The 18,530-nt window shown below is 40.1% G+C and overlaps 2 protein-coding genes across 7 annotated transcripts in view; one reads left to right on the forward strand and one right to left on the reverse strand.

Moving 5' to 3' along the window:
• Positions 1–2,420: 2,420 nt before the first annotated feature.
• Positions 2,421–6,730, forward strand: LOC106742784 (enhancer of mRNA-decapping protein 3). 4 transcript variants are annotated; one of them, XM_014616052.1, is made up of 7 exons: positions 2,421–2,679; positions 2,740–2,880; positions 3,180–3,342; positions 3,570–3,814; positions 3,880–4,034; positions 4,121–4,381; positions 5,666–6,730. In XM_014616052.1, the coding sequence occupies exons 3-7, from the start codon at positions 3,185–3,187 to the stop codon at positions 6,257–6,259; spliced, it is 1,413 nt and encodes a 470-aa protein (XP_014471538.1). In that variant the 5' UTR covers positions 2,421–2,679; positions 2,740–2,880; positions 3,180–3,184; the 3' UTR covers positions 6,260–6,730. The 4 variants fall into 4 exon arrangements, with proteins under 4 accessions (XP_014471538.1, XP_014471536.1, XP_014471535.1 ...); XM_014616050.1 differs by having other exon boundaries at positions 2,422–2,679; positions 2,740–2,884; positions 3,877–4,034; XM_014616049.1 differs by having other exon boundaries at positions 2,423–2,679; positions 3,877–4,034.
• A 2,877-nt stretch (positions 6,731–9,607) lies between these two features.
• Positions 9,608–18,530, reverse strand: part of LOC106742764 (MAP kinase-activated protein kinase 2) — a 32,273-nt gene continuing 23,350 nt past the window's right edge. For 2 of the 3 annotated variants that reach the window (XM_014616008.1, XM_014616009.1), the window contains 7 exons: positions 16,706–16,845; positions 16,549–16,613; positions 16,354–16,461; positions 15,918–16,019; positions 15,279–15,354; positions 14,946–15,156; positions 9,608–14,625 (listed from right to left, as the gene is read on the reverse strand). In XM_014616008.1, coding sequence (XP_014471494.1) covers positions 14,386–14,625; positions 14,946–15,156; positions 15,279–15,354; positions 15,918–16,019; positions 16,354–16,461; positions 16,549–16,613; positions 16,706–16,845 — 942 coding nt within the window. In that variant the 3' untranslated portion in view covers positions 9,608–14,385. Of the gene's footprint in view, positions 14,626–14,945; positions 15,157–15,278; positions 15,355–15,917; positions 16,020–16,353; positions 16,462–16,548; positions 16,614–16,705; positions 16,846–17,265; positions 17,481–18,530 lie in introns of all 3 variants that reach the window. The other variant, XM_014616010.1, reaches the window with a different exon arrangement.

Here is an 18,530-nt window from a genome sequence, read left to right on the forward strand (position 1 = left end):
TTGCGAATTTTATTTTTTCTAATTTTTACATTTTGGTACCAGGAAAATATAATGAGCCAAGAAGTTGCACGAATTTTCGGTTGGTTCCCTGATTTCCGCTTTTTAATATCAGGGAAATATAATGGGCAAAGAGGTAGCACGCATTCCGATGAAAAATTTGAAAATTTTCGAATTCTATTTTTCCAATTTTCGCATTTTGGTATCAGGAAAATATAATGAGGCAAGAGGTGGCATGAATTTTCGGTCGGTTCACTGATTTTCGAATTTTGGTATCAGGAGAATATAATGAGCGAAGAGGTAGCATGAATTTTCGGTCGGTTCGCTGATTTTCGAATTTTGGTATCAGGAGAATATAATGAGCGAAGAGGTAGTACGAATTTTCAGCGGAATATTTGAATATACTCAAATTTTTATTTCTTAGATTCCCGATTTTTGCATTTTCTATCAGGCGAATATAAAGAAGGAACAGGTAACAAATAAAGAGAAACTTGACAAAACTCAATCACTTTTATTTTTAATCAAATTTTAAAATACAATATAGTATAGTATACAATGTAATATGTAATATATTAATAATAAAATACATAGTTGTAATATATAATATAATACAATATAAAACATTTATTCATGAAGAATATATATATAATTAAAAAAAATATATATATATATTTTTTTTTTATAATAATATTTAATAGTAATATTAATATATATTATTTTTTATATATCAAGTTTGGCGATTTACATCATGTAAACGAAACATAGACAAATGGTATGTATATCATTTAAAAGCATAAACTTTCTCCTTTCTTTCGTACTCGCAAATTACAATCCGATTTTTTCTCAGTACAAAGTTATTAAATATCAAATTAAAAATGACATTTTGACGTTGATCGTTCATAGTAGGAAAATAGATTGGTGTACGAGGTTCGTTAAATAACGAACTGCCTTTTTAGTATCAGTCCTTTTAGTATCATAATACTATATATATATATATAATATAATGAGCCGCTATTTCTCACTTAACTCGACAATATCTTAACAATAAACATTAGTAACGTTATAAATTTAATATGTCTGGAAAGTAAAGACTACAAGCTTTAACATATTTTCAGAACTATTTTGCTATCGTTATTTTTGCCGAAGTTACAGCTTGTTGAATTTCAGCTATGTTTCATAATACGGGAAAAGTGCGACTGATCATTCGTCGAGTCATATTACTTGGGAAATATTGGGAGTACAAATTAGTTCGGTCCGTTTTCAAAAGATAGCTCTTGCTATGAATGTTTCATAGTGACAGCTGATTTCGGTGGTTTCAGATAGGTTAGACATCTGTCAATAATATTCAGTTTATATCGCTTTGAGTTTCATACAAAAATACCGGATGTATTAGCGGCCGTACAACATGATCGTGGAGAAGCAAGTGTTGTTTTATAACTTGAAAGAAAACAAACTGGTGCTATTCAGCACAAAAAAACTTTCGAACGCAACTGAACTGAAAGATAAACTGTAAAAAACTTCTACTGAAAAGAGAGTTACCTGCGGGATCGACCTTTCACTCTCAAGGCAGACAGGAAACTGTATCACGACCTTAATTTCTCGGTTAGTTTAGTGGCGGCTCGTAGCGGAGATTTTGGAACTAAAATTGAGATGACAGGCAGAAATAACGGGTTTAATAATTTCTTAGACTCCTTATTTTTTACCTTGTAATAACAGATTTAATAATCAGTGCACCACTCATTTTCCCGCAAAAATAACAGCTCTTCGAATTCGTTTTAATTTAAACCCGTTATTTATAAGGCCAATTGTAAGTTTCACACTGAAGATTTATGATTTTTTAAATATTTGAAATACATTTTAAATAAGAAACTATATCTTTTTTAATAATAGCTTAGCAAACATCGTATACCAATTCGACCGCCTGCTGCAAATGATGAAAATGTCATTTTTGCTTCAACATTGAACAACTCAATGAAAAATAATCAAGCCGCAATGCGCGGGAACGCGAATTGAAGAGAAAAAATCGCGCTTTCAAACTGTGCAGTTGTCAATTGTGCATGGTCTTTTGTTTGTGTGGCACAACTTAATGAATGTCACAAAAAAAAATGTTGGCATTTAGCAAATCTAAATTTATATTTCTGTGAGAAGCGCAAGAAATCAACTTTATTCTCGAAAATACATCTGAAAATTACAGACCTTGAGCTGGAAAGTGTTTTTGAAAGCGTCACATTATTATTAAGATATAAACAAATCGCTCAGAGGCTCTAAATTAAAATTTCGCGGGTGCTGATCGTCAAGTATTGATTGTACTCGTTCGAGATCCATAATAACGGTTGAAATTATTTTCGCTGAAGAAAAAGAGGAGACGAGGAAGCAAGAAACGTTTTAGCGTACATTTCTTATGCTAATGCGAATATTCAGCTAAACGGAACAAACTTGTTTACTTTGTGGAGAAATGTGTGCGTTCAACGTGGAAACGGAACTTGCGGAACGAGCGAGCACACGTACGTCACACATGTGCGCCGTATGTAAAATACAATACGGGGTGGCGATTCGTTTATCCGTATGCAAGCGTGTACGAAGTACTGAAGTTAGTACTCGGTATCTGGAACTTTCCATTAGTCGCTATTTATTTTCTCCTCTAGCCGAATTACTTTGATCTCTGTCTCCGACTTGAAACAGGTATGTCGTGTGTTTCTTCGAGAGATTATTCGATTACTCTTAACCTAACGCACGCTTCAGACGGTTCCGGTATTTGTTGACCCTTGACGATTCGAAAGCGATTCGGTGCCTGTCCTCGTTTTGCTATTTATTGTTTTTCTCACGCCGTGCTCGTAATTTGCGGGAACCAGCAATTTCTGACGGAGATAACCACATCTGCGTGCAAGTATAATATTTTTCTCCTACCTGTTAGCTGCTTTTGAATCTCAACCTGACAATTGCGAAACACCTGTGTGAACTTAAGACTCGACGAAAAAAAAAAAAATTCCCAGTGCGCACGTGATATGATATTATGTTTGCTGGGTATGGACTCATTATTAAAACATATATCCCTGTTACTTTTGACATTGATTGTGAATTTCATCTGATCTTTAATTTTATGAACACTGGAGTCTGTAATCATTAATCTGTGATCTTACTAACACTGTTGTGAGAGAAACAATGTATGTTTCCAATTACAGGGAAAATGTCTGAGCAATTTTTAGGCTGTACAGTTTCTGTAAAATGCATTGATGATCTTGGAACCTATCAAGGTAAAATTATTGATCTGAATAAGAATAGCCTTACATTGGCAAAAGCATTTTGCAATGGCATACCACATACTTCTTCCGTTGTTAAATTGAGGTAAGACCACAACTCCTATACAATTAACATGGTATAACATTACAAATTATAATAATAGCAAACACTATAATAGTTAATATAATAATAGTATAATAATAATAATAATAATAATAATAATAATAATAATACTATAATAATAGTAAATCTTATAGATACAAGGTCAATCTTGATAACACTTTGCTCAATCTGAGCCTATAAGTTGAATGTCACCCTCTGCATTATTATAGTGTAAAGGACATACACAATGTTGAGATTATATCAACGGAGGAAGCAGCAACAAACGACATCCAAGCTCAGAGCAAAGTGATAGTGAAGAGGCCCATCGCCAAGAGAGCTGGGAGGTCGATCTCAGAAAGTGTTACATCCACAGTACAGGCAGGAGGCTCCCAGACACAAACGAATTTCAGAAAGCCCATGGAATCCAATCAACAACAACAAATGGAGCAAACCACAAATGGGAAAATCGCACCAGGTATATATATTACACACACGTATCTCGCGTTTGTGTACGTTAACGTGAAACTTGCATTACAGCAGAACCGATTATACCAAACAACAAAATTATACCAAAAAGATTGACTCACAGACAGAGAGCATTGGAAAGGGACGAGCATACCTTTGGCACTCCGATCGATCAGTCGTTGAACCAAGACTTCGATTTTGAAAAGAACCTGGCGTTGTTCAACAAAGAGGTTCGTTCATTTAGTCGCGACATTGCTGATGCTGCCAATCAATTACATCATCACGGTGTATCGTTGTCGATTTTTGTTTCTTGCAGGCGGTATGGCAAGAAATCAATTCTCTGAAACCTGACATCGTTCGACAGTCGGAGAGCAATAGGGGCACCACCGCGATCTACCGACCTGACGAGAACATTCTCGTGTCCGAACCCACGATGCTACATCAGATCGTGGTGCCTTGCCCCAGTGAGAAAGAATACGTCACCGACAACGGTTTAGTAATTCCCAGCATCACCCTCAATCTCCATCGTCAATTGATCGGTGCGGCGGATAGATTGGGGATAAGTTGGGAACGCAGGGTTCGTATATTTCTTTCTTTCCTTCTATTTATCTAGCATTGTTTTGCCCGAGAGTGACGCGAGGCAAATCCGGGGGTCGATTGTGCATCTTCGTTGACTTTTCTCACCTCTTATTTTCGTCTCATGTCGGTGAAGGTGCGCAATTGACTATACGTAAAGTGAAAATGCGATATCCGATATAACGATATTGTTTTGTGTCATTTGAAATATAATTATTTATCGAGCAAAACCTCACGTTAGAAATATCGCATTTTCATCATGGTGAAAGCCTGATCGAAAGAGAACTCACTTTTGTAATTCTCACTATGTTTTGAGACATACAATCGACTCCTCGGTCTCGGCGCAGCACGCTTACCGTATGGGCCTCAGTAGAATGGTTGACTTGTAATTTTAGGACAACTTTTTATGTCCTAAATCTTTGTCTATATATAAATTCTCATTTTTTAATTTTTTTATCGTATAGTGGTTCGTTATTAATCACAGGCGAAACGGCTTATTAGTTTAACCCTTTGTTACACAAATTTTTCTGTTGAACATATTTAATTGTCAATGGTAGAGTCAAAAAATTGGAAATATAATTATACATTTATATTATTCATATACAGAGTGTGGCACTTAAATTGGGAAGTCTAAATATATAAAAAAATAAATAAAAAAAGGAACATAGAAAGAAATGTTCCAGACAAAGGTTGTCGAGTTTAGAGGGGAACATATTTTGGCGATCTTAATTTCGTTATATAGTTAATAATTCGAGATCGTTTCAATTTTCATAAACAGTCAAATCGATTTGTGTTAAATAAAACTATATGATTTCATTAAAGAAAAATCCGGTTTACCTTGAAATAACCTTAAATTTAATAACTATATTGACTATAATATAACGAAGTTAAAGTCACCAAAATTATATTCCCTCCCGAACAACTCTGGAACATTTCTTTCTAATTTGCTTTACTCTTTACATATTTAGGGTTTTTCAATTATGTTACACAAACCAGTTATGAAATACGTAAAAACACAGAAGGACTGCGAAGAAATTGGTATCCATATATGGAACACTATGCAACAAAGGGTTGAGACTCCAGACAAACAGTGACAGTCACTACACGTTACTTAAGACAATCTTGTCTCTGAAATTGTCTTGAATCAACAAGTCGGCCATTCCGCCAAGGCTCTACGTCCTAATTCGGAACACGACTTCAAACTTCGTTGCAACACAAGTAAACCGTCGCCGCAACGGTTGCTTCCTACGCCTCTACTCTAACTCCCTCGGATCCGCTTTTCAAGGTGGAACTTCTCGGGCGGGCTGGTGCCGAGCTCATTCTGCAGCTATTGGGCGGGAGTCATCGGCTGAATCCGAACAACGCGCATCAGTGGCCCACCGTGGTAGCGTTGTGCGGACCGCACCGTTCCGGCGCCGCCGGCATCAACTGCGCCCGGCAGTTGTCCAGCCACGGTGTCAAGACGATCGTGTTCGTGGAGAACTCGGAGGACGTGTTCCTGCTGCAGGAGCTCTCTCTGTACAGGTTAACGGAGAACAAGGTCGAGACAAAGGTGAAGAACCTGCCGGCCCTGGTCGATCTCATCGTCGTTGCCCTTTGCGATGAGGACTCATCGCGGATGATCACCCCGATCGCGAGATGGGCTAACAGCAACAGAGCGCCGGTCCTCGCCATCGAGCCCCCGGCGACGGGTACACCCGGCATCATCAGTAAATTCAGTTTACTGGGGGCCCTACCGTTGTCCCACAGCGCCGACAACGGTAGACTGTATCTATGCAACTTGGCGTTGCCGAACAAGGTGTACTCCGACGTCGGGATCACGTACAAATCGCCGTTCGGTCCCAAATTCGTCATTCCGTTACATTCCAATGATTCTTAGCAGATTCTCGGCGGCCACGTCGTGTCTTTTTAGATAGACGCCTCATTTTATCCGAACCGCGCGCGCGCTTCTCGCATGGCCGTGGAAGGGTTGTTTACTCGCCCCGTGTCGGGCTCTCGTTCGAGTGGCGCGCTGTAGGGCACTTGGTACACGGTCGGGCGTTTCGTATGGATTTCTACGGCGGATTCTCGCGGTGGCTTCAGCATCCGCCCCACATATACACATATACATTCTCGTTCGTCATGTGGTGTCCGCGATCGGATGCGGTAACGATGCATTATCGGTCGACGAGTTATTAGAGGATTCTCTTGTATTTTTAAATCCGCATCATCAGGTTTGTTCCTCTTCACTGAACTAGTGCTCACTTGTAGAATTTAGGAAGAGACAGATGTTGAGGAGGTATATTCGCCGGTTTAAAACGTCGTTTTGTTGGTGATCTTGAGATTTTTTTTTTTTTTTTTTTTTTTTNAAGTCTTGTATGAGTATTTGTCTATGTTTCATCTGTCTATAGTAATTTCTGCATATTGTTATCTTTAATGTTAATGAAGTTATAAATAATTTTGCGCAGCGCTGAACGCAAGTTTTGCTCGCATGGTTGACACGACTCCAGACGTTTTAGGTTTTTCTGAAAGCAAAATGGCGAAAAAGTTATTAAATTATAAACTAGCTATCGTCCATATCACGATAGAGAATAAAAAGTCATTTTTGACAATAATCGACTTTTGGCCAGTTTTTCTTCAGCTGTAGGAGTCCTTAAAGAATCGAAATATTAAAGATACCGACTTCATCATGGTTGGGACGATAGTCACAAGTTTGCAGCCTAATAATTTTTTGTCGTTTTGGTTTCAAAGACCTATAACGTCCGGAATCGTGTCAATCAATATTTTGCGTTGAGCGCTGGCAAAATTATTTATAACTTCATTCATATTGAATATAATAACTTGTAGAAATTACTGTATATAGTTAAAGCATAAATAAGTATTTATGCAAAATTTCAGAATTTTATGTCTTATAATTTCTTCAAGATAAATTCCTAACAATCATTTACCAAACGAAACGTTCCAAATGACAATATTTCCTTAAGATTTCGTGGAAATAAAAGAAGAGAACTAGTGCGAACTAATGTAGCCAATTCGGCGAAGAAGAACGGACCTGTTACGGGACACGCATCTGCGTGCGTGCTGAAGAGAAAAAAAGGAGATGTAAATATCGGGTCCGCGAAAGGGTGAGAGCTTGCGTTCGGTTTATCAATGTCAAGCGTACGCGGCAGAATCTAAATTATATGCGTAGATAGAGCGAGACGCAGCGAATATATATGTATAAATTACTCACGGTCATAGTTCCATGTATTACGGCACGATTTCGCAACGGTAACACACACATACAGACAGACACAATCCGATAAAGATTAAAGAGAAAAATAGGGGTTCCGCCACTTCGTACTATATGCCCGTAGTTTCTGTTACTCAAACGCACATGTGCAGGGACGGAAAACGCGACGCGAGTGGGGACTTCGTGATCGCATTTCGCGGAGTCTGCAATGTGCGGTCCCTTGCGTTCGACGTATCTATGTAACGAACATTGTAAGCATGTAGAGCCCACCGTTAAGATAGCTAATTGCGTGGCGCAGAGAACTCACTGCTCGCAAGAGCCATGTAGGAAAGCGGAGAGCATTAGATGATGGCTTCTGCAAGGGGAAATCTATACATATATTTTTAATAATTTGTAACGTACTCTACTTGTGTGATTGTTGGAAGATCATGGAACGGGCGATCGATTAACGAGACAGTTTTACACTTTGCGCGTCCGCACACTCGGTATTCCCCCCGGGTAATTCCGCGTTGTCGTGCATGCGTAGTACCGAGAGCGTTGTTGTTACGATTTCTTTTTTATCACTGCTGTTTCGGTATTCGCGCGATTACGTTCGAATCCGCATTGTTCCTGATTGTCCCTTCGGCGTCAAGTACCTACTTAAAAATAAAAAAATTTGTGTTCCTTTTGTACTGATTTTTTTTAAATCATAGCTTATAATAAAGTATGGAATGTGCTTCTCTCACGCGATCGTCAATTTTCATGTGTGTGATTTAAGTATAATTAGAAATATATATGTAATTGTAGAGATATATTTACGAGATAATTTTTGCATAATAGTTTCTCGCGCAGCTGACGTTGAGAGATCCGACGATCGAATAATTCGTGTCCACGAAACGCATTGCAGCATTTTAAACGGTTTATTCGGAAGTATACATATGTTATATATATATATATATATACATATATATATATATATGATATATTTTAGTATATAATTATTATAGTAATTTATTAACAATATATTTCATGATCGAGTCGTTGAAACCGATATATTGTCAACTCACTAATTATATAATCATTACTATAAATAATTAGTGTCTGTATTTGAGAAAAGTGGATCATAATTCTGCAATTCAGAATTCAGAAACCATGTTAAATTTTATAATCTATATCGATTCAATGTGCAAGGGGGAAGGAAAATAAAATGCATACGTCATTTCCACGAAATCTACGTCTTTTTCAATTCCGCGCACGAATTTAGAGATGGAAGAAGGTACTCGTGCGACATTTGCGTGTTAAATAAAACCTCAAACGATACGACGAAGATCCTAATCTACGTCGTTAAGGCTCCGGAATAGTTGATTGTGTCCTTCTTTAATTAATGACGTCAGAAGCGAGGAAACGCATGCCAAGATTTTTTGCGTTATACTTTCAAATAAAAAGATGTACCCGCAAAATGACATTTGTAATCGATTCGGTAAATTTGTAAAATTGAACGAACACTTTTCTTTTACTCGAACAATCAATAAATAATCGTAAAATTAACTTTGTGACTATTTATTAATTGTTCGAGTAAAAGAAAAGTGTTCGTCCAATTTTACAAGTGTGCCGAATCGATCACAAATGTCATTTTGTGAATATATCTTTTTATTTGAAAGTATAACGCAGAAAGTCTTAGTATGCTGGTTTCCTCGCTTCTGACGTCATTAAACAAGGACAGTCACATAGTGACTATTTCGGGAGCCTTAAGATTCTACCGATGTTGATTGTTAAATCTAGGCACAATAGACTCGGGTCTGGATGTCGCGGCCAATCCTCATGAAGAAGATCGCTTCATTTCCTCGTTCTTACACTTCTAATATTATCATTTCAATTACATCTAATAGCTGTAGAATTGTTGAGCTACTTTGTATCAATGACACGTCGAGAGAATAAACTATAAAGCGCGAAGAAAGATTATCTCTAAAGTTATTTTCACCGAGAAAATAATTTCTTAGCCTGAAGAGGAACCAACGAAAGAACAATCACGAGAGAGATGGATACAAAATGTTTTCTTTAATCTTTTAATTGTCAACATTTTAGTTTATATTTAGTGTATGTGAAATTTACAGCTGTCGTGTGTGTTAAAAATACGCGACTCTGACGTCACTGTGTGATAATACCGAGAACCACAACCGGATGCGAGTATAACGGTAAGTAAGAGGTGAAAGTTACGGGGGTTTACATTTATTGTCAATCCTTTTTTTTTTTTAAATGCAGATCGAACCGGCACACCTTAGATTTACAAAAATACCTCGCTACTGCGGTTTGAATAACCGTTTATGCAATTGTTTAACTTGAAATTGACTTAGCGTGTACGGCCACACCATCATCTTCGTTATTCTCGTAGACACAATAATCGAATCCACCGATCGATGTAGGGGACACGGGAACTGTGTATGCTCTCTCTCTCTCTCTCTCTCCCTCCCTCTCTGTATACGATTAAAAACTATACTATCTGTACGATACATTCTACGATCTGGAATTGGAATAACTCTCCATATATATAAATTTTGTACGGATACAACTCTCTCACGTGTATAGGCTGTGATTATTTTAGACATGTCTGAAAAATGACTGCTCTCTCTCTCTCTCTCTCTCTCTCTCTCTCTCTCTCTCTAAAATATGAACTACTCTCTACAGTGATACTGTATCTCTTTACTGACACTTTTCGAATACTCGAGAACTCGCATTCGCGGTAACACGATCCTTCTCTTGGACCGAAGTTACAGGCACGTCGAAAACTTTTCCTTTTTCATCCTTCATTTTCCCCGATAGTAATTCATAGCCGAAAACCGATCGACCGACATTTCATTTGATTCTCTTGCGTGAATCTCCAACGGTTCTCCTTTCTCTACACAATCGTAAATATTTATACAATATCTATCGCGAACAAATTTAACGCGCGTTCCCTGCCGCGCAATTCACCCGCGCGTTGTGACAGATCGCGTAAAACTGGCCCGACACGGAACGCGCGTTAGTAGAAATAATATATACAATTTTTATATCACTATCTAACGATATAGTACTGGAACACACTGATCTACACTTATTCCGTAGTACTTTGTCGTTTTCGGATAAACACAGAATTTGTAATGTTTGCAACGTAATAAATGATCAGATTTTAACCGTTTGCGCTCAGGCTTCGAGTGTCCTCGCCGTTTTGTTCCAATATGTTAACTCAGTTCACAACATTGTGCCAAATTAAAGTAAATGTGCGGATTATGTAGCACATTACTACTGTTAAATGGATTTTTTCTTTTCAGTTTGATAATGCGAGATGTGTAACGAATATATTGTGAATCCGAGTGAAAGGTCAAACCGTCAATGTCGCGCACAAAGCGGAGCGCAAAAGGTCAGTACATTTGAATTCAGCTTCAACGTCGTGTCTAAAAGATAATATACATCTCGCAATCCTTCGAGCGAATTACCTCGCTGTGATTATTTGTCAATCCTAAACGGAGACCGATGCCTGTTTCTACCATCGTGGTTTAAATCTAATCGACGATTAACTCAACGGAATTAGCCAAACGAAATTGGCTGAGTTGGTCAATCCCGTTGAATTAATCAATCGTTGATTAGATTTAAACTATAATGGTGGAAACGGGCATAAATGTATGTAAATATAACTAAGTGTGTTGAAAATATCAAGCATATATATGTATGTATAGTTATTGGAATAGAAATTATTCAATAATTTCGAAATTGGTTGCGCTATTAGCCCGACCGAGCGAGAAGCTCGAAGTCCCTGCTAAACCGACGCGGATAACAATAACCGTGGAAATTCATAGTTACACTCGACACGAGCTGGACGGGCACAAATGACGATATTACAGTGAGATGTCGTCCCTCGCGCATGATATTTTACGATACATCGCGCGCCCGATTAGCTGACGGCAGCGAGATTAAATTCTCTAGCGTGATATCGAAGTGTGTGAGCAACTATCACTACAGCTAATCTTAATGCATAGCGTACGGGTAAATATAGCCATCACGTTATTTTGTATTTTGCGTTACGTTGTGAAAGGCGACCGTTTCTCATCGCCGACGTATACGTCAGGGTATCGATCACGTAACTTTCCCAGTTCGGAACGGAAACGTGAAAAGTTTCACGCGAACTTGTGAAGCGTAAAATTTCTCACGTCAACTTTTCTTCACCTTCAAACTTACTGGCGGGAAGGTGGAAACCTAGTGACATGACTGATCCAGAGTGTAACGTCACTATTACGCTGAGATGCAAGAAACGTTACTTTTCTAAAATTATGTTGTTATTTTTAAGACCAGGCGTTGGTTAGATATTTTAATAATAGATTCACTTCTCCGACATTATACCATTAATCACGTTGAGTGATTTTTACTTTCTACACGTCAAAAGAATTACATGATCGCGCGAATAGTGAAGAAGTTCACGCAAAATCGGTAATACGGAAAGTGAAATCTTTCACGTGAAATAACATGATCGATACCCAGAGTACAGGTATGTATTACTTGTGCACAGAGACACACTCAGAAAACATAGCACCTAGTTATACATGCACTTTTTCAAGTGCAAGTTGTAAGTTTAACACGTTCGCTACCACGCGTCAAACATCAACTAATAACGCGTCAAACGATAAAAATCAATTAATAAAACATAACATCAATGTTATAATTTCCCACTCAACAATATAAATGCAACATAACACGCCTATTATGTAACAATTGCATTGTTGAGTGGGAAATTATAACATCGACGTTATGTTATTGTTGATTGATGTTTGCTGGGACAGTTTTTCACGAGAGACCGACGTACGTCGTGTATGTGTGGGAATTGAATTATTATATAATAATAATAATTAACAAAAATAAAAATTATAGTATAATTTTTCATTCTACGATTTTCATCCATACGTGAACGAATCGAGTCTGTTTTACACTATTGTATAAATAGAAACGAATGTAGTCTGTGTAGTGAACGATTTCCCAGATGAAACGTAGTGGCGAACGTGTAAAAATTTGTCAGAAGACATAGTATAATCGGCGTTATGCATGCTGTACAGTCGACATAATAAAGGTCGTGATACTTCTTTTTCGATGAGTTCCGTAACGGTTTCAGTGTCCAATAGGACCAATTCGTTTCTTAGTAATTCTCAAGAAATATATTTTCCTATTGGATATGAAATGCGTTGTGAAACTTATCGAAGAAAAAATGTTGCAACTTTTATCAGCGCCGACTAGATTCCATTGCCTAGATTGAAATGTTTTACTATTACTAGAGATGTAAAATCAAATTTTAAATAATAATTATTTCTGCGATCTTCAATATGTTATGTGTAAGGCTGAAAATTATGTAACTTTCCGTCATATAACTCTCATATAACTCTCCGTTTAGGGAATGCTACAGCATACACGATGCCGTCCATACAAGTAGTACCATTTGCCGATTAGCCATTGGCCGACTTCCTCGTCAGCGTCTCTCGAGGCCATTGTATCGGAATAAATGTAATTGCTAGATCTATAATCCTGACGGGAATTAAGCTGACGATAAGCGAGCAATATACATTTCCTTAGTACCCGATGACAGTGTAATTCGTCCTTCATCCGCGTGCACGAATTAGTCACTTGCGGTTGGCGCATTAAAAAAAAAAAAACGTACGGAAGTAATACACACTTCCCGCGTATTCGTAAACGAGCCTTATCTAGCTGGTGGGGACGGTGTTGTTCGATAATTAAGAAGGCCTCGTTCACTCGCGTTCGTTAGGGCGATATTGTCGTCGTTGCGTATTACATCGTCGCTGTTAACGAAACCCATCGCGCGTTCTGCACGGAAAAACAATCTCGGTTCCTGCAACTGAACAGGGACCGGATGAAAACTCGACGGCAAGAAACAATATCTCTGTTACCGCGACTGGGCACGTTCGCTTAAACGTTCGGTCGCATTGAAACTCGGTCGAGACGACTGAGCAGAAACCTCGGTCGAGAGCAATTGACTGAACAGAAACCTCCGACCGGAACGTTTGAGGGAATGTCGGAGTGACAGAATTCACCAGAATTTTTGGATACACTGTTCTCGCTTCTGACTACGTAAAACCATAAATACTTTCGCATGATGATAATACATACATTAATACAGCTCGCTCGATTTTGTTACCGAAAACAAAAAAAGTCCAAAAACTGTATTTCTTCTTGTTAGTCCTTATTTTAATATAACGTCTAGAGCTGTCGACGAAAGATAATATTTGCTATTGACGTCAAGATAACGTCGTAACGTAATGTTATCAACGACCTTATTACCGATATTCCTACCGGAGTTTGACAGCCACTCCGACATCCCCTTGTTGATTTGGCTTCAGACTTGGTACCGCGTCCTTCAATGGATTTGTTCCCTTCACAGACTGTTGGCACTAACTCAGAAGCCTAATCAAGCATTCCTCCGCATCGTGAAAGCCTAAAATATCTTACTAAATACTTCCTACGGGAATCTTTCTATTCCTATAACCAAGTTTTCGTCTGGTCTCAGGCGACGGGGAGAATTCAATTGCACCAATCGGATTGCTTTTTCCGTGTGTGACACACCGAACGTTAATAAGCGCGACACGGTGCGCGCTTCTCTCAAGCGTCGCGCGCGGCCTAAGCTAAGCACCCTTCGACACTATTCTACTCCGGAATCTCTTGCGCTTGGTGAGATGTAGCAGTCAGAAAACGATCCTCGTGGTGACCACGCTGTATCGGACACATCTACGTAAGAAGACAGTCCAGTTCCGTCTGGTTCCGAAGCCGGCGGCGGCGTCCCCCTAGGAAGCGGCCGTCGGACTAGCGGCCGGCGGCACCGCGTTCGCCTCTTTCGCGCGCCTCCGCTTGTTCAGCAGCGGATTGTTCGTGTGATCGAGCTGCTTCAATCGCGCCGTGTCGTAGTCCACGCGCATCGTCGCCAGCGATCGCGTCATCTCCTCCTGCACCTCGGGCCAGGACTCCTCGCCCTCACGCAGAACGCGTCCAGTGTGTAAGGGGGTGGCGGGCACCTCCGTGTATCTCTATGAGCAAAAGGGGAGACGTGACTCCGAGAAGTTCGCGAAGAAGTGAGCCAACGCACTCGCTACAGCGCTTAAATTGAAAGCCGATCATTGTAAAGCGCACGCTCGCTCTATGAGGCAATCCTGGTATATACGCCGCACTTAAAGAAAATTTTACTTATCAAGTATTATTTATTATGTTTAAGGCGAATGAACTATACAAACGAAAGCTGTATATTGTCTACTACCATAAAAAAGAAATTAGAAATACGAAATAGTTAATACGTTAATATGCGTGACGGCGGTGTCAATAAATTGGCGTAATGGTTAAATGCTCTTACGGCGATCCACTTGTTGCGCATGACATCGTCGATCTGCAACCTCTGCGCTGGGTCTATGCAGAGCATGCCCTCGATAAGATTCCGCGCCTCCATGCTCACGTTCGACCATTCCGGCGAGGGGAAGTCGTACTGCCCTTGCCGTATCTTCTTCTTCATCCCGGGCGACATCGCGTGCCCGTGCATACTGTAGAACGGTGGGAAGCCGCATAATCTGAAATAATCGTAAGTACTTTTATACGCACGCACTTCCGGACGCGCGCGACTTTAATTAAAATTCACTAATGAGATGACGCAACGTGAAAATAAACGTCTACTGAAGCGTAATATACTCACAGTATGTACATGATTACTCCCAGTGACCAAATATCACAGCTCTTGTCGTACTTTTCTGTTCCCAGAACTTCCGGGGCTGAAGAGAAAATTATACGCATGTTAAAAAAAAGAGACCGACGCAAAAGACAAATTTTCACGGTCCTTTAGAAGCAAAGCACGGATTTTATAATGACACTAGAATACCAATATCGTCAATATTAATATTATTTGTGGGATGATAAAATTGTTCAACGTGTAACGCACGTACTGAATATTTTCAGCCATATATCATCATATGCGATGAATCTTCCAAGCTTTAACCGATCTTTGAATCTTAGTAAAGCTATTCTAAATTCAATTTCCCTGAAAAATTCCTTTACTTAATCGCTAAATTAATTAGAGACGATTTTCTATTCCACTTATTATTATGTTGCAAAATATATTGCCTCGGCCAGAAGGAATACTCAGTACACGCTGAATAATTTTATCCTCCCGCAAATAATATTAATATTCTAATGGCACCAAGATATTCATGATTTGCTTTTATTTAAAGTTAAAATACTTCGTTTGGTTGGACCAAGAAGGAGCAGTCTTTCTTAATGGACCGATGCAATTTTTACTTCAAGCACTCGAGTGTATACCGGAAGTGTGCGAGCTTACCGACGTAGTAGGGTGTGTAGCACGGCGTCTGCAGTGTGTTATCCTTCGAAAACGTTTCCTTCGCGAAGCCGAAGTCGGTGAGTTTCAGAATTCCCGTGCTATCTGCGAAGAAAGTGCGCAATGCGTTAACAGATTTGATCCTCTCGTGGAATCCCATGAGGATGGAATACTCTATCTTACTCTATTCAATTGTGGAGCGTAAGGTATCGCAAAGATAACGGCCCCGGAGTATATAATTTATACGTAAAACAGCATAGTCTCTATCGATATCAATCTCTGCAGTATATACACAGAGATAAATATTATCGTGGTCTCCGCACTTCAAGGTTCACAGATAACAAGTGTGAGTTTTCGCGGTGTTGCGAACTGATAACAATGTTTCCAAGCTGCATCGGCAGACGCATGAGACGATATTGCAAAAGCTTGTGTAACTCACCGGGTCTCGAATATAAAAGATTCTCGGGCTTCAGGTCCCTGTGAGCAATGTTCATGTCGTGTATGTACTTCACCGCCGCACAAATCTCGTACATCACTTCTGCGGCTTCTGCAAGGAACACACCGTTTCATTGGATGAATTGTGTTATTTCGGCAAAACGGCGAGATCTTATGAGTTTCGAGAGCACAACCGCACCTCTTTCGGTGAAAGCACCGTCTTGTCTGTCTTGTATCCTCTGGAACAGCTCGCCGCCTTCCATGCTGAAAGATCGATCGAACGTGAATTTAAGGGATCACACTTCGTTACAGCAGTAGTAACATTGAAATGCCCGGTATCGTTGCGCTTTATGTACCATTCCATGACTACCAGCAGACACTTGCAGCCTCCGTAGGTGTTCTCGTACACATCTTTCACTTGGACTATGTGCTTGCAATCTGACGCCTTCCAGTGAAGCTCGACTTCTCTCCGCGCCTTAACGGAATCACGTAGGACCTGCAACATGAAAACGTCGATTAAAAATTTCTCATTAAGTCACGAAAACAAATATGCGTACGCCTTCTAGGAAAATTTAATTTGACAAAATTCCTTATTAACCTACGAAAATAAATGTGCGTACATCTGTTTAAAAAAAGTATGATTTAACATTAAAAATTTAATTCGGCTAAAATCGAACTCGATAAAAATTCCTCGTTAAATTGCAAAAACAAATGCGTACGTCTCTTAAAAGAATATAACAAAAGCTGAACTCGGTGAAACATTTCTTCATTAAGCTAAGAAAATGAATTTGCGAGCGTCTTTAAAAAGATATTTCTTTTGGAATTTAACAGCTAAGTGCAATGTGATAATCTAGCGAAAGATTAATTTTACTGTGTCGCTAAAAGCGAAATAACATTTTCAATTTCCAGAACACACGTTATTAATATTTTCGGGACGTCTCGCGAAGATTCCAGTTGATGATGCGACGGAATCGCCCGGCGGATCATTTAGTTCGGTACACGCGGGATCGCCTCGTTCGACGTTTCGCGCCGCGCAGTATATCGTGCATATCATCGCAGTTCGCAGGTAAGACTTGACTCATACACCTCGAAACTATGTGAGACGGGCGACGTCATCGGCTCGGGGGATTCCTAGATAAAATATCTCCTTTATTATATCCTCCCGCTGTGCCGTCGAATCGTAACAAACAGAGAGCATGTGCAAGCAGTACACCGACTTACGTAAGCAATGCGATAGTTGATAAAAAAAAACTCGACGATTACGTAACTCGATAAACACGCGATTAACGGTATCGCGAAGTAGATTGCGAACGGAGAGACGCAAAAAAGAGCGCCGAAAAGAGAGAGAGAGAGAGAGCTCCCTCCCGGTAGTGTACCGACGATGAAGGCGCTGCTGAAAGGTCTCGTTACTCAATCCGCATTCCGGAAGCATCCGAAAGCCGCTTTCATCCTCACTCAGTTATCGGCTTTGGCCGAGCCGCGACCGCTCTCGGGAATCGATCGGGGCAAAAACTGCCATCGGGAATCGCGAGGATTAAGCGCTCGGTTTCGGCGCTTCCTGCTCGCTCGAGCGCGCCGGAAGATCACCGGCGAGAACGCATAGACTTTTATTTTCTGCCGGGGAGGTGAACGACACACGCGCGCGCGCGTCGCAGACAGTACAATGCTGATTGGTCAATTATACGACGAAGAATCTGTCTCCGGTTGGTTGCCATTCAAAATTTCTCAGCGATCGTGTGACGTAGCGTGATACGTGCGCGCGTAAGCCGCCTTCTCTTCTGGACACGCTAGCGTAATTGCGCCCTTTTCAGGCGCGATCCTCGCGCGGACAATTGCACAGATTACGCAGATGTCCATTGTAAAGCGACAGTGGGAACCCGAAATAGCCGGTGCTTACGTTACCGCGATCGTCCGCCGGAGAGACTGTGTGTCTCCCAAGCGAGCGACAAAGCTGATTCATTAGCATTATATTGCGATTTCGCAAATCTGACGTTTATAATACACGCTCGATTTACGCGCGTTGTTGCCGGATACGGCGAACATTCTCTCATGCGGTCCGTGCTAATTACGCCGACGTGTAAACACGCTGTTTTGTCGCAATCTCTCGCTTTCCGCTTGCGCGACTACGCAGCTTCCTGCTACTTGGAGTCGAAGCGTTCACGGCGATTATAAGATAGATCG

The sequence above is a fragment of the Dinoponera quadriceps genome, unplaced genomic scaffold (assembly GCF_001313825.1).
Source record: "Dinoponera quadriceps isolate SergipeBrazil2010 unplaced genomic scaffold, ASM131382v1 scaffold589, whole genome shotgun sequence".
NCBI classification, from domain to species: domain Eukaryota; kingdom Metazoa; phylum Arthropoda; class Insecta; order Hymenoptera; family Formicidae; genus Dinoponera; species Dinoponera quadriceps.

What these genes read in the sequence shown, in the direction of transcription:
- LOC106742784 (XM_014616050.1), top strand. Translation starts at nt 3,185, where the DNA reads ATGTCTGAGCAATTTTTAGGCTGTACAGTTTCTGTAAAATGCATTGAT. An exon ending in AAATGGGAAAATCGCACCAG is followed by an intron (nt 3,815 to 3,876) that starts GTATATATATTA and finishes CTTGCATTACAG; the next exon opens with CAGAACCGATTATACCAAAC. An exon ending in GGATAAGTTGGGAACGCAGG is followed by an intron (nt 4,382 to 5,665) that starts GTTCGTATATTT and finishes CCGCTTTTCAAG; the next exon opens with GTGGAACTTCTCGGGCGGGC.